Source organism: Corvus brachyrhynchos, unplaced genomic scaffold (genome assembly GCF_000691975.1).
Source record: "Corvus brachyrhynchos isolate BGI_N302 unplaced genomic scaffold, ASM69197v1 scaffold522, whole genome shotgun sequence".
NCBI lineage: Eukaryota > Metazoa > Chordata > Aves > Passeriformes > Corvidae > Corvus > Corvus brachyrhynchos.
In genome coordinates, this window is record NW_008236649.1 from 691977 (window position 1) to 708163 (window position 16187).

The 16187-nt window shown below is 45.2% G+C and overlaps 1 protein-coding gene across 1 annotated transcript; it reads left to right on the plus strand.

Moving 5' to 3' along the window:
- The first annotated feature begins 100 nt into the window (after positions 1–100).
- TOB1 (transducer of ERBB2, 1) lies at positions 101–3894 on the plus strand. Its single transcript, XM_008644421.2, has one exon. The coding sequence runs from the start codon at positions 2092–2094 to the stop codon at positions 3067–3069; it is 978 nt and encodes a 325-aa protein (XP_008642643.1). The 5' UTR covers positions 101–2091; the 3' UTR covers positions 3070–3894.
- The last annotated feature ends 12293 nt before the right edge of the window (positions 3895–16187 follow it).

Genomic DNA, 16187 nt, shown 5'->3' on the forward strand with positions numbered 1-16187 from the left:
ACCCTGCGGGACCTGCCCGGCTGTGCGCCGGGAGACGGGCCCTGCAGCCCCCACCCGCCCTCCAGACATCCCCCTTCCTCTTCCTCCTTCGCTTTCTTACGGGCTCAGAAAATGCTCTTCCTCCTCCTCCTCCCGCTGCCGCCGGAGCTCCAGGGCTGTGAGCAGAAATTTAATGAGACCCGACTGCCTGGTTATGTAACTCCCACTGCTTAAGGCTCCTGCCAGGGCGCTGCTGCCGGGCCACGGGTGGGCTCGGATCTCCCAGAAATACTGCCGTCTTGCCATAAATAAATAAAAAGAACAAGTTCGAAATGGTCAAGCCGATCTGTTTGATCAGCTGCTTTTGTACCGTGGATCAGTCTGGCGTAGAAAAATTTACAGCGTCAGCCCGGTGCACTCTGAAAGGGAGCATTTCTTTCTTAAAGGACATGGGGGAAGGGAAACAGCACAGATGGATTAATAAATCATTTTTAAATGCCCCGTTTAACCACCCAATCAGCTTTTCTGTACTGATTGTGCCCCTTTTGTAAATATCTTCTGTTTGCCCTTGATCTTTTCCTTATCCCCACCCGGTGCTGATCCAGCAAACGTTTAAAGGTCGCCTTATCATACAGCCTTTCAAACTATTCCCATACCATGTTGGGGAGAACACGAGTGGCCTGGAAATAGGGTTCCAGACTTTAAAAGGAGATTATTTGGCACAAGAAATAAAAAAGCAGCGTAGTCACATTGTTAATATCAAAATCCTTTAACTTTGATTTCGCTAATCTTAAGTGACAGCTATGCTAAATTTTGTTCCTAGTGATACTCTGCAGAAAAGGCCACTGTTAAGTGAAATTTTCTTTGGGCTTTTAACTTGAGCCAAAAAAAATCCCCATATTTTGTTTCATTGGAACTTTTTGACAAAGGTGTGTGGTGTGTGTGCACATTTATACCAAGGTACTGCAGGATTTGTGTTAGCAGTATGTGTGCTAATACCTGATTCTTGTCCCTTCTCTAACTTTAGACAGCTAATTTCTCTTCTGTCCTTTGTGAAGGAGTGGCAACCATATCTTGCATTACATATAAAATGGAGTCATGGAGAAGGAGAAAGGCAATCGGGTTTGAGGCTGTCAAAAGCCCTGTTAGCCCTGGAACTTTTTGAAATCTGAGCTACAGACAGTACGATACAATAATTGAGTATATAATTGCTTCTTGCATCTGAAAATAGCGAATAATTTGTAGAAAGAGAAGAATTTGTGAATTAATTTATTGGTCCTGGCCACCCTTCTGGCAGAACATACGTGCAGCTATTCTGTATGTGCTGACTGCATTTCAGTGTGAACTGTTGGATATGCACAGCGGACATTTTCTCCTCAGTTTGCATCATTTCACCCATGCAAAGTTTAGGGAGAAGATTTGCTTGGACTTAAATGTTGCATCATTCTAGCTATTCATGTGAAACCTTCTAAAGCAATTGTTAACATTTTTCTAATTCTGCAGTCTGCAGTTTTAGTCAATATGCTTCCAAACTTTAAAGTGATAAATGGCCCTTGGACTAAGACCTTTCAGGTTAAACTAATGGTCTGGTACTAGATTTTTCAGCTGGGTACTATAAATCATCCAACTATGGGTTGGTAATTGAAACCTTGACAGGCTTGGCAGTTCTGTGATGTCTTAAAAATTATCCTTGCTGCTTTGTGAATAACTGAATACCCAGATCATGTGATTTGGAAGTGCCCCATGTTGTATATGTAAACACAAGCCCATCCTCTGCAGTTGTTAGTAAGTCACGCTGAACAGAGCTGACATCCTCACCTTCCACAGGCAGGAACAGAAATAGTTTGATGTACATTTTTTCACTTAAAAAGTAACCTATTTTCTGCAGAAAGTGAAGCTAAAAGAATAGACCTCGGAGCTTGATCCTACTCTGTTCTTATTTGGATGTATTTGCTTTTGTTTTTTCTTAAAGGAACAAGAGCACTCAAGCTGAAGGATAATAATAATCAACTCGAATCACCACTTTGAATGAAATTCTGTTTCCCTGTGGCATCTTGAACGCTCTCTTCTTCGGGTTTTGAAACAGACTTATAACTCTGTGGCACAGCAGCTATGCAGCTTGAAATCCAAGTAGCACTCAATTTTATTATTTCTTATTTGTACAATAAGCTTCCCAGACGACGTGTCAACATTTTTGGTGAAGAGCTTGAAAGACTTCTGAAAAAGAAGTATGAAGGGCACTGGTATCCAGAAAAGCCATACAAAGGATCAGGGTTTAGATGTATTCATATAGGGGAGAAAGTGGACCCAGTCATAGAACAAGCATCCAAAGAGAGTGGTTTGGACATTGACGATGTTCGTGGCAACTTGCCTCAGGATCTTAGTGTTTGGATTGACCCGTTTGAGGTTTCATACCAAATCGGTGAAAAGGGACCAGTGAAAGTGCTTTATGTGGATGATAATGAAAATGGATGTGAGTTGGATAAGGAAATCAAGAACAGCTTTAACCCAGAGGCCCAGGTGTTCATGCCAATTAGTGACCCAGCATCTTCAGTGTCTAGTTCTCCTTCTCCTCCCTTTGGTCACTCAGCTGCTGTGAGCCCGACCTTCATGCCCCGCTCCACTCAGCCTTTAACCTTCACCACTGCCACATTTGCTGCCACCAAGTTTGGCTCAACCAAAATGAAGAATAGCGGCCGTGGCAACAAGGTCGCCCGCACCTCTCCCACCAACCTTGGCTTGAATGTCAATGACCTGTTGAAGCAGAAATCCCTCTCCTCCTCCATGCACTCTCTCTACGGGCTTGGCCTAGGCAGTCAGCAGCAGCAACAGCAACAGCAGAAGACTTCTGCCCTGTCTCCTAATGCAAAGGAGTTCATTTTCCCCAACATGCAGGGTCAAGGTAGTACCAGTAGCATCTTTCCTGGTGACAGCCCCCTTAACCTCAGTCCTCTCCAGTACAGTAATGCCTTTGATATGTTTGCAGCCTATGGAGGTCTAAATGAGAAGTCTTTTGTGGATGGCTTGAATTTTAGTTTAAACAACATGCAGTATTCTAACCAGCAATTCCAGCCAGTTATGGCTAACTAAAAATAAACCGAAAGTGAAATCCAAGTAAATACTATTGTACAAGTTAAAATGCACGTACCCAAGGGTGTATATTTTTTTCCACCTCTTGAGATTTTTTTTAAGGCTTGTAGTATGAATACATTCAGGCTTGGTTAGATAAATACAACATGCATCATTTTTTCATTTGCCAACCAAGCACAAAATTATTTTATACTGACTGTACATTACAAAAATATACTCTCAAAAATATGGCCTCTTACAGTATTTAAGATATAGCAAGGAAGTGGCTAATTTTTTCATGTGTATATATATGTATATGTACTCAGACATATATGTATATATATTAAAAAATTGGCACTAATAGGTGGGTTTATTGGTCTTTTTCTAATTGTATAATTTAATTTAGTACAAAGTTTGTAAAATATCAGAGTATATATATTGTTTCTACAACATGGTATTGCATTTATATCTTTTTACTACAGTGATCTGTGACAGCTGCAGCAGCTTCATGTTGTATTTTTTTTACTGAAATTGTAAGATATCCATCTTAAAGACATCAATTCTAAAAAAAGTAAAAAAGTTGTGTACAGAATATTCCTTAGTGGTGGAATTAAAATGTACGAAATATTTGCTTTTTTCAAAAGAAACACAAATTGTATTTTCTGTTAAAAGTTTAAAGATTTTTGCTATATATTATGGAAGAAAATGTAATCGTAAATATTAATTTTGTACCTACATTGTGCAATACTTGAAAAAAGGTATAAAAGTATTTTGAGTCAGTGTCTTACATGTTAAGAGGGACTGAAATAGTTTATATTAAGTTTGTATTAAAATTCTTTAAAATTACCCGGCTGTGGTGGTGTGTGTGTTCTTCGTGTCCCGCTGACAATCCGAGTGCCGTGTTCCTTGTGCTGGCACTGCCAGGGATGCCCCAGAGTCTGACTCAGGAGTAAAGGGAAGGGTGGCTCTGTGGCTGCACCTCGTGGGGGGTTGCTTCCCCAAAATACTCCTGACAAAGCACAGAACCCCATTAGGGACTTGCCTGCAATTATTTCAGCAAATTCCACTTGTTTTTTGTAACCGCAGCTCACTGAAGCCAAAAGGGAATTCTATTTTTTTTTTTTCCTTGATAATTAAGACTCTTAAGCTCTGTGAACGTTGAGTTATGGGGCGATGGGGTGTGTCTGGCAGGGACTCAGGTGATTCAGTAACATTTCCTTTCCATGTCATCGGGATTATTGGAACTATTCTCTCGGGAGGTCCTAGACCAGCAAATCAGCGTTCTGCCTCTGTATTAGGGATTAATAGCTCAGAACCAAAACTGAATAAAAGTGCTGATTTACAGCTTACTAAAACCATTGTAAACTCGCATTTTATATGCTCTATTAAAAAGAGAAATGTCATGCAACTATACTGTGACATTCTCAGGTATTTATTTTAGCAGATTTTACCAATTTTAACTGAATAGATTCTCAAAAATCAAATGGGAGTGGGAGGGGAAAGAATTCAGAGGCTGACAGAACAACTCAGTTTTTCCAGGGCTATTTTGAAGTTGCATCCCTTACTCTTTTCCATCTGCTCAGCAAACAGTGTTCCTTGCTAAAGTTCGTTGTCAAAGGGAAGAGAAACTGCTTTAATGTGTAAATCTGACAAAGGTCAGCTTATGTTCCATGGCAGCTCCAGCCGTACAGAGACCCAGCGCTAAGTGGATAGTCCTTGGCTCTTGGCAGTGAGTTGTGAGCTACAGACAGAGCACAGGATTAAAATGAGCTGAACTTCAGTGTTCTGACACTGGAATTTGAGACCCAAGGTCAGTCTTTTCCTGTTGGATGCGCTTGATGTGACAAAAGGTGCAACTTCCACGCAGACCCCCCCTCTTTGGTGGGAGTGGAGCTGTGGTGGCAGCAGCCTGTGCTTTTCACACCAGGGTGAGCTCCCCGCTTTGGGCAGAGGCTGGGAAGAGCTGGCCGGGCAGAGGTGGGAGGCTGGCAGTGGTATCCATTTCCAGTGCCATGACAACCAGTTCAAAAGCAATAATGGAGAGAAGGGTTTTTTTTGGCGTTCATCTGTCTCTGTTTAACTGGCTCCCTTTTACTGAGTTTGCCATCTGGTTTATCTTTCCACTCACGGCACAGCCGCGGACAGCACCGGCCTTAAAAGCGCATCATTTGGTACCTCATTTTAAGTGGATGATTTTACTTTTAAGAGGAGTTAGAAAAATGCTGGATCAATTGTTGGAAAACAGAGAATGCCAGCTCTGTGTATTTCCTATTTGAATGCCTAGACTTTAGGATTTACTACTGTTTTACTATTTACAGCATGATACTAATACCTAAACTGCCCAAGAGGTTGAGCAACTCTGACAGTGGAGACTCTTCATGTGTTCTGTAATATTTCTATTCCTGTGATTTAAACTGATACCATTTGTTTTAAAGATCAGTGAGCTTATCCTCTTCCCAGGCTGATTTGTTCCCTTCCACTGTAACGAGCTCTGGGTCTGAAGGACCATGCAAGGAAAAATCTTTTGGAGCACACATTTTTTGCAGCACCTTTCGATATAAAGATTTGACAAGCAGGGTTTGGTTCTGGTGCTTTGCAAGGAGACAAGTCAGAAAAAGAGCTTCAAGTTCTCTCAATGCAAGTGTGGAGATTTTTAATGTTTTAATGATTTTCAACGTTTAAGCGTGAATGATTTTTTAATCTTCTTAGAGGAATGAGAGATGCCTGCTTTGTGTTCAGTCTGCTTCACCCAGTTATTTATCTTCTGCTGAAGTTTGGTGCTGAATTTCTAAGATCAAACATTTACATTGCAACATTCTGTTCTCACCGAGTGCCAGGTCAATCGCTGGTGTCACTTGTGCACACCCAGTATTCAGCTGTCAGGTAAATGCACTTGCTTGGATAGAAAGGACATAAAAAGGAGGAAAAGGAAGTGTTTGCTTGGTGCAAGTTCTCTTGTATTTTCTCATGTGAACATGTAATTTGCTTCCTTAGAACTACCAGTGTGAGTTAAACCTTGGAAGGTGACTTTAATTTACAGTGAAGGAAAGGGTAGAAATACGTGACCACCTCAATGGTGCTTAGTGCCTCCTATCACCTCACCCCAGGTCCCCACTCGAGCACAGGTTCAAGGCACTTTGGTCTGTAGGGCTCACTTAATTCAGCACAAGTCAATAACTTCTCGAAGTTGCAGTCTAAGATCCCTGAAGCTGCTCAGAGGCTGCAGCGTGGCTGCACAGAGGGTTCAGGGGACAGCTACAGTCTGTGCTGTGTTCATTCTGTGGGTAGGGAGCAGACCTCCCTCTTGATCAGGAGTCTGGTAATGGCCACCAAAATTGAACTGGTTTAGTTATTTCTGCTGCGGGAAGCTGGATCACGGGTGGAGTTCACAGAGTAGTGCTCCTTTGCTGTGTCCTGTTCTCCAGGGTCCCTGGAGCTGAGTCCAGGGCCTGGCACTGCAGCTCTGTGAGTACGAGTTCTGCAGTTCTCAGCTTCAGCCCAGCTAATTCATACACTTTGAGGATGGGGCTCTGAGGCACCTGATTTAATTGAAGCTGTCTCTGCTCATTGCAGGGAGTTGGACTAGGTGAGCTATCACGGTCCCTTCCAACCCAAACAATTCTATGGTTCTATAAGCCACGGAAAGATCATCCTTCCTTGATGAAAAATTAGAAAGCTGCTGAACATTGTTTGTACAATCTCCTGGTGCACATCCAGGGCAGATGATCCCCCACATCCCACAGCAGCACCCTCTGCTCCCACCACATCCCAACCTGCAAAAGCCTGGTGGGAGCAAAAAGCCCAGCTGCATTCTGAACTATCAAGTAACCAAACAACGAGTTGTTAAATCAGCTCTTTGGACCGACATGGGATCAAAGCAGAGTTCATGTACTGATCTGATGCCCCAGACTGTTCTATTAACGTTTCAGGAATAAATACCTCAGGGTTTGTGTTGGTAGTTTCGGAGCAGATGAAGCAAACCGGTGGTTCAGCACTCTTTTTTATATCATCAGCAAGTTGATTTAAATTGAGTGTTCAGAGTTGGCTGCATTCCCCTCATGAGTTGCATAAAAAGTTTGCTAAATTGAACTGACAGAGCAGTAAAATCCTGCTGCAGGGACTGTTTCCAAAGATCAGCGAGAGGAACGGTTAAACTGTTACCGTGGAAGTGCCTGTGTGACTTTTGTCCTCTTGGCTTTATTTTAGTGACAGTAGTAAGGAGTTTTGCCTTACAGAAGGGAAAAAGCATTAAGACTTGGGAACATAAACTGCATTCCCTTTGGTACTAAGAGTTCTCTACCTCATAGACAAAATATGATCAGTGTGTGGAACAAATGGCAGGTGTAAAATATTTTTAGAAAAACCTTGGCGTGCAGTGCAGACATCTCTCAACCCCCATCCTTTATTCTGTCAGCTTCGGTTTGTTAAAAACAACCTGTAGTATCGATGGCTGCAGTTTTGGTGGAACTTGCTGTAGTTTTCATTTGGTGATTTAGCACTTCAGAGGCCTGGAATCAGAGCTCCTCTGCGCTGAGTTTTGGGACACTCTTACATTTACGCAGTCTGTCAGCCATGGAGCTCATTGTGCTGCATTCCCTTGTCCCCTTGGCTTCAGGATTACCAAGAGCATAAAACAAAAGAGGACTCTGGGAATGTAGAGCCTTAATTATTGTTTAGTGCCCCTGCAAGCTTCTCTGAGAATTTTTTATCAACTGGCTAATGCCTTTAAAACCAGGCCTGGAAATCCACCTTCTTTCCTTGGCAGAACGTGTTCATGCCCTGCTACACCCATAACCATGGCTTTTCTGCCTCCCACAGCACCCTCAGTAGGACTGAGTTCTGTGTTGCTCCCTTTGTTCACCACCTCTTGCTACTTGCTGTGCTGCTCCAGGCTTTCACGCTGCTCCTCTCTTCACCCAGACTCCACTTTTCAGAGTTCAGACCTCGGCTCTGAGGCTGAGGCTGCAGTGCCAGGGGAGACTCCACACGCGAGGCTCCAGCCGGAGAGGTGCCCTCTCCCAGCGCCTCCTGGGCTCAGGCTTCGCTTGGCTTCGCTTCAAAGACGCAGTGTAAAGAGCTCGGGAATGTCAGAACACAGGGAAGAGTTGCAGGAGGTGCTCTCAGTACCAGGGAACAGGGTGAATTTGCTGCTTGGGCAGCCTCAGTGATGCAACAGCCCAGGAGTTTTCAGCCACGCTGATGGCAGCCAGAGGTGGCAGGTTAGAGAGGAGCACGGTGTCATAGGTGACAGCTCAGGCACCCCAGTCCAGAGCTGACTCCGGGCAAGCCACTGCCCCTTTCTGTGTTGTTTCCACCTCTGTCTCCATTGAAATCCGCTGTTAGCAAGTGACAGACTTTCCGTGGCTGTTTGCTATAAGGAACTTCATCCAGTTTCTCTGTGCCACAGGAACATCCTCTGAGGTTCACCTACCATTCCCTCCTTTTATTGCCTTTAGTCTCTGTGGCCTTGGAGCGTCTCCGTTGTACAGTTCTCTTAACCTGGCTTAGGTGACCTTTGTGTTTTGAAACAAGGCATGCCTATAAAAGTGAGGCACTGGGTTCTCACTGTCCATGGTATGTGGAGTCTGATTCATCCCCCTGTCGGAGCAGAAGGCCTCTGGAGCAGTGAAATCTCACATACTGACTGTTGTGACTCTCTAAAAGAATGTCTGAGGATGTTTCTATAGATATGAAAGCATATATTCCTCCAGTACAAATCACGTGAAAATTTTGCAGCAGCCTACCCACTGAAGTTGCTGCTGGTCAAAATTAGATTTGCAGACAGATTTTATAAACTAAAACAAATTCCCCTTTGATTTTCATTAGACCCTGATGTTAAACTCCCACGTGCCAGCAGAGAGACAGGGCTGCTGGGCTCTGCCACAGCCATGCTATGAACTATGAATCTTCCACAGATCAACTGAGCAAGAATAGATTTGGTGATTTTAAGCCCGTGTTTGAGCCTTTAACTCCCTGTTGAGTCTTAGATGTTGTAGGTAACTGCAATGTGTTTTTGAAGCCCAGGAGTCTGTGTCTTTCAGGATTAACCAGGTACACACAGCACCTCTGCAAATGAGTGGAGGAGTGCAAAATTCCAATTACTGTTGAAAATATTAACACCCGGGGCAATTGCCTACTTTGCAGGTATATGAATACTACATATTGAATCTCATGTTGTATTTATTAACTGCTTTGAGACATAGCTCATATTTTACTTGAGAAAATTGCTATTTCATTTTTGAGTAACGGGTACGGATGTTCTGCTCTTGTGCCTTTAGACTGTTACAGTGCTGTCCTTAAAGATTCATTTCAGCATTGCTAAACCAAATCACTTGAGAAATTGTGATTCAGTCTTCCAAGAATATTTTAGAAATGGTGAGGTAATCATTAATAATAATCCATCTCACACCATATTAATTTATCTTCTGGGTGTAGAGATAAATAGATTTCAGAGGTTTTGAGCTTCTCTGCATAAGTCCACTAAGAACTTACATTTATGTAAAAATGTAGGTCCTTAAGAAATCACAGTTTCCCTGGAACTGTCACTGCACAGGAAACAGTATGGAAGGGATAGTGATGAGCCCAGAAGTGCTGGCAATTAACCCCAGCTGTTTAATGGAATCAGATTTCTAAATGACACAGGAGGACTGAGACCTGCTACCATCCTCCTGCCCATGTGCTTTGCATGACAGATTTGGCAGGCTGGTGGCAACAACTGCAGGTAACCATTTCAAATTAACTTGTACAAACTGATAAGGGACAGGAACAGTCAGTAAGAGATCAACCACTGCATCTCCAGCCTCTCACTCCAGACCTGCAAGGAAGGTCTCCAGAACTGCTTCAAAAGACAATGCAAGTACTAAAATTCCTGACTCCAGGGTAGAAAATCACATAGATATTGATTGCATATTACATTATGGTTTTTGCTACCACCAGACATCCCTAGGCAATAATTGTTCCTATCTCTCTTACTCTCTCTTTGTGCCATAAATGACATCATCAGCTGTCCTCTGGCTAGCATCCTCCCTTTGATCAACAGGAACCAATCACCCTTTCTCTCAAATTGCCTAATTCATTAATATAATGAAGTTTAATACGGAACAATTATTCTCAACCTGTATTTAGCTCTAAGGTTATTGCTTCTATTTCAGATCTGAAGCAGCCTGATGTGCCTGCAATCACGTGTAGTTTTTCTGAGTGTGCCCGCTGACCTAATAAACGTCCCTGCCCTTGCCTCACTTCCATCTCGCCCTGTCCTCACTCCAATGCCTCTGCTGCACCTCCGGGCTTGTTCCTGCTGGGCTGAGCCTGCCAAAGAAGGCACAGCCTCAAGGAGCTGCTATGGGAGGTGCTCTACTGGCCCAGTTCAAGGGGGAAGCACAGGCATCGTGTGCTGAAGCTGCTCTGTCTGCACCGCCCATCCCACCTCGTCTCCCAGTGCTGCCTGGCAGGGGCTGGTGGCAGGTAAGAGAAGCTGCTGGTGACACTGGAGAGATGGGAGCAAGGCTGGCTGGCTCATCTTATTCGACAGCACTCATTTGGGGGCAGTTAACTTTCGGATGTCAGTAAAGTTGTCTTTCATTTTTGTTTGGTATCTCTATGGTTTTAAGGATTCAGTGTTTGGAGTCTCTGACCTGCCCAAAGTGAGATACCAGAAGATCTGATTAAATTCAGCATCTGGATCTCATCTTTATACATCAGTCCTTTTTTCAGTGTTCTGCTGTACAATCTCTCTCCTACCTTGTTTATTCCTTGAAATTCTCCCACTCCTGATGTTCCTTTCTGTTTTCCTTCCAGGTCTCCCTTAAAACTTGGTTTTCTTAATTTCCTTCCCAAACCAAGCTGTTCTCCCCTCCTGCTTGTCTGAGGTCTGTGCCTCACCATGTATAATTTGCAGTGTATTATCTGATGGAGACTGTAATCTCTCCAGGGCAGGGCTGTGTCCTGCCCTGGACTCACAGTTGCCCATTTTACTCTGTGAGGCTGAATAAGAAGGACAGAAATAGAAGAGTACACAGACACTCCCAAATAAACTCTGTTTTGTGATCTGTGTTCCAGAAACAAACCCAGGAACAATTGTTATTAGTAACGTGGTTTATGCTGTACCACTGAGGCTTGGGAAGAAGTAGATCCTTTAGGCAAAGAAACCTCCTTTACAAAACATTTGTGGAATGTATTTATCTAAAAATACAAGGGCTTATGTTAGGGAGCAATGTTCCTCTGCTGATTTACAGTTAACTGTCAATGACAACACAGGACTAAAACCTTTTAACCAGCCCTGCTGTAGCAATATCTTAACTTTATCCCTTTCCTTCTCTGCAGCATCCCTTTCAAGGCTGATTTTCTTGGCCTCTGCTGCTGCTGTTGGGAGAGTCCCACTCACTTGGCTCTCCCACTGTACGAGGACCAGAAAAGGAGGATGGATGAGGAGCAGGATGACCCTGCTCACAGAGGTAAAGGTTGGGGGTGAAACCTCAACCATGCAGGACAGACTTCTTCCTTTAGAAAACTGAAACTTCCACTGAAACTTCCCTCTCTGCATGTGCTAGGGGTAATGCGTGGCTAATAATGCATCTTAAAATGCATTTTGGCCTGGGATCTTAGGTGACTTTGGCTTTTTGCTGCCTGCACAAATGGGCTCCGCACACAAACCTCTCCCTAGTGGAATTAGAGAACTAGCGCCGTGTAAGCTGAGATGAGGATCAGCTGCGAGCCCAGCTTGGAGGTGCCTCCCTCCAAAAGCCAGAGTGGTTACAGAGATTGGATTTTGACTTTGCCTCTTTTCCAGAGAGATCTGGGGCTGTCTAGCCCAACCCTGCTGCCGGGGGCATTGCTGCGGGGTGGCAACTGGCCCGTTCCCTTTCCTGACATTTGCATTTGCTGGAACAAAAGGCTCATTCTGGCTGTGGCCGGGCTCTCGAGCTGACCGGCTCCCAGTTGCTTTTTGGAAAGAGCAGTGCTGGAGTGCCCGGTTTGAGCCCTCCTGTGGGGCACTGTCATCTTGGATATTTTGGTCTTTTGTCCTGTATAATAAGATATCTGTGTTATTTGCAAGCAGTTAGTCATCTGCTAGTCAGAATGGGTTTGTTTCCCTTGAGGACGTTTAGGATCACATAACTCTTACAGGCAGACGGGAGAATGTCTGAAGATGTTGGGATTAGTCATATAACTGCTGCAGTTATCTTCATCCAGAACCTTTTCTTTCACTCCCTGTTAGAGCTCCTGAACTTGAGGGCTGTATCCATCCTCCAGCCTTTCCCAGAACGACATTTATCCGGACAGGCTGGAAGACAAAGAGGAGCCCAGGCTATACAACCTCTATCCAGTTATTTCTTTCTTTACTTGTTTTTCCTTTTTTTTTTTCTTCATAACCACTTGATAAATCGTGCCGTGGAGAGCTGGGAATGGGAACATATAACCTGTTCTCCTACTCCTGCCTTCCAGGAGCAGTTCTGATTTCTCTGGGCTCCCATTCCCGGTCAGAACAAGGTATAACCCCATTTCTGTGTCTTGCAGAGGAGCTCTGAGGTTTCCTTCTTGCCTGAGAGCTCTGGCTGACCTGGGCCTATGATACCACTGCTGTTGTAAAGCACCTCCTAATCACCCACAGGCTTTTATCCTCAGAAAATCCCACTGTGGCATCACTTTCCCCGGCATTGAGGTGGGGATGGAGCAGAGCCAGACATCGCCTGCTGAGGTGAACCCCGGACTTCTTTTCTCCTGTGAATGATCCCTCCCACAGCAGGGGAAAGGGAAATTATGATTTGCTTTCCATCCATTCAATGTCCTGTGCTTGGTCGGGATGTGCTTAAACTGGGGACAGCTGATTATGGGGTGTTTTCAAGGGAGCTGATCTTGAGTGAGACTAAACAGCAGTGACTGGCACTGCAGGCAGGGGCACAAATCCTTTCTGATCACTCGGGCTGTGCCCACAGCAAGGATGTTAATGGGTGTTGTTCAAGGCTCAGTGACATCCCAGCAGTACAGGGACAAGCCAATGGAGACAAAAATGAAGGAAAATTGGAAATTGGTCACTGTTATTTGTAACTCTTTGAGGTCCTTTTAGAAACAGACCCCAAAGGGCCACCAAACCCCAGTGGATTTACCCTGATGGTCCCTCTGTGGTGCTGTCAGGCTGGGGTGAGGGGTCTGTATGGCACTTAGCTGCTTTAAGTGTTGTTTGCATTCACAGAGGTCAGGTGCTGGAAGGCCACTTGCAGAGCAAGTGCTTTTGCTGTGCACCTTGTCCTCGTGAACTGGAAGAACCTGAAGGACGGGTGAAATGGGGACCTGCAGCCAGCTCCTGCCAGGACTCACTTGGGGATTGTTCTTTCCTCAGTCCTTCCAGAAATGAAGTAACATTTGCTGGGAGGTGCCTTCCACCGTGGCAATTGGCCCACGAGGTTGTGCTGAGGCACGGCTGGGACTAGGATGCACTAAAAATATAAGTGACAAGTGTAAACATTCCCTTTTGCCAGGGTGGGAGGGTGTCTGCAGAGAGCTGCCAGGGACGGCCAGAGCAGAGAGGGGCACATGCTCTCTTCCTCTGGGTTCTTTTGGGCACTTACTTAAAATTCTAACAGCTCCACACGTTAAAATCGCAGTTTTCCCTCATCGTGCCGCGGTAGCCACGTTTCAACAGGTCGGGGAAGAGACTGCAAGGGGGAAAACGAGGAAATGAAGAAACAGGAAAAACCTACGGAAGGAGAAATGCCTCCACCTCCTCCCTGCCCTGCCGGGCTCTCCGGCTCGTTTTCTTTCGGAGCCCTAAAAGCGAATACAAGGACGAGGAAGGAGGTGGCCCCCGCCCCCTGCGGAAGGCACAGGGACAGGACAAGGTGACACGGGGTGCCACGTCAGCTCCTGCCCGTGGCTGCCAGCGAAGGGGGCCCCTGAGAGCCCCCGTGTCCCAGCGCTGGCGACTGCCGGGGCTCCGGCTCGGCGCAGGCAGCGGAAGAGCCACGCGAGCATCTCCTCTTTGTCCTCCTCCTCCTCCTCCTCCTCCTCCTCCTCCTCCTCCTCCTCCTCCTCCTCCTCCTCCTCCTCTCCCGCACAGGCTCTCTGCGTGTCTGGGGAGCCGCCGGCTCTGGGGTCGTGTCGGAAATGGGCCCCCCCAGGTGAACGAGCAGCACCAACCCAAGCACCTTCAAAGCGAACAACAACGTGCTTTCCCCCACCTCACTGGGGTTTTTAAGGGAAAGCAGCTTTTTATTTCTGACTCCGGCCATCCCCCATGTGCAGGTCCAGCAGGATGGGATAAAATGATTGTGTTTCAAGGCACTTCTGCTCCAGAGTGAAAAGTTACTCAGCATTTACAGATCCAGGTCTTTAGAGATATTTTTATTCTGTGCTTACTCTGCTGTGCCTGAGAGTGATGTGTTGTGGATGCTTCCAGTTAACAGTGCCTGAATGTAAACAATGCTTTACTCCTATTTACAAATGAAAAGAGATTTCTTTTTTATTAGTTATGTTTGCAAAAACATATTCATGTTCTGATTTTCTTTATGCAGAAATGAAAGTACCTGAACTCCAGGGCAGGGAGGGTTTGGTGAGCAGAAGGTGTAGGAGCCTGGCTGTGCTGTGTTGTATAAACAAAGTGGTGGTTTTGAAAGCAGACCTAGAGGAGTTTGAAATGCATTTATTCAGGCAAGGAACCCACCTGCTCCTACCAGTAATGGATTCACAGAGCAATTGTGTGTTTGCTCAGCTCACAGGCCAGCAGGTTTTACATGTGTTACATGACTTGCACCAATCAATACAGAACGTGGACATGTGCTCACATCTGGAACATATGAGCCATGAAGGCAGGGATTGAATAGTGACCTTGTTAGCACCTGGCACTATCTGGATTTCAGGGTAAAATATATTTTTTGTTGTTTATTTTTAATGAGCTGTTAGATTTCTGAGGCACACAGTGGCAGTGCCCATTTCACTGCTCGACTTCTGCAGGATGCAGCTCTACCACAGGCTGGGAGCTGCCTCCCTCACGTGGCTGGCCAAGAAGGAAAACTCCAAATTCCATGTGAATGTAGCACAGGACAAGGATCACAACACTGGATCAAGGATCTGCCCCTGCTCACAGCACTGCCAAGGACATGGCAATACATTTTAATTCCGGCTGTGGAAGTAGGGAAAAGAAAGCTTTATCCACAAAGAAAAAAACCTAGTTCTTTATATGGGAAATATGGAATGGAAGCAAACCCCAAGGCTGTACCTAGAAACACCTTTCTGAGCCCTTCAGGCTGCCCATAGCCCCTGTTTCTGGTTACCTATTCATCTCTCACAGCTCCCAGAGGCTCCAGAAACCCCCCATCTTTCCAGACACAGTTCTGGAAGCAGCAATTTTTCCATGGTGCTGGAGAGCCCTTGCAGAGCTCCATCTCCGAGGGCCGGGCCGGAGCATTTGCCCCAGAGCCTGGTTTAAAGCCCTGTGCTCACCCAGCAAAACCCAGGGGCTGATTTGGCAATACTCTCCCTTGAGCAGACTGGTAAGAAAAGTGGAGGCCAGGAACTTCAGCTGTATGACCTTGTAATGCCCAGAGGCTCCAACCCATGACAAAAATCTTGCTGGTCAAGGCAATTACTAAAAAAAAAAGGGAAAGGAAAAACAACCCAACCAACCAAGCCTGTTTTCTGTCCAGATTGCCAACTAAATAACCTGTAAACTGCAATAATTCTGCAAAAGATGCTCTCTGGAGTGTTTTTTATTGTGAAAGTGGTAATAAATAATAATAAAGAAATGCATCTGTGTGTACTTTACAAAGCAAGGGAAAAATTTCTTCCTCTTCAAGCCCGTGGTCTGTGAATAATTTGTGAACAAGAGGAGTAGCTCCATCTATCTTACACAGCGTTTGTTACAAATCATTTGCTCATGTGTAAATCTTCCTGTCAGGGCGGGAGCAGCAAATCCTCCTCCGTTTTTTGTCTGCCGAAAAACTTCTCTAGATAAACATGAAAAATTGGATTGATAAGTGACAGGTGTAGGGCTGCACCTTGGGGATAAATGTGCTCCTGGAGTCTGCGGTGGAGAGGCTGTGACAGCCTTTACGAGGCAGCTGGTGGAGGATTTCTGGCACTATGTGCTGAGCCACAAAGGCTAATACTTTTGTAGGAAAACAAAAGCCAAGCTAAAAAGACCA

Coding starts and splice junctions, on each gene's coding strand:
- TOB1 (XM_008644421.2), top strand. CDS start 2,092: ATGCAGCTTGAAATCCAAGTAGCACTCAATTTTATTATTTCTTATTTG.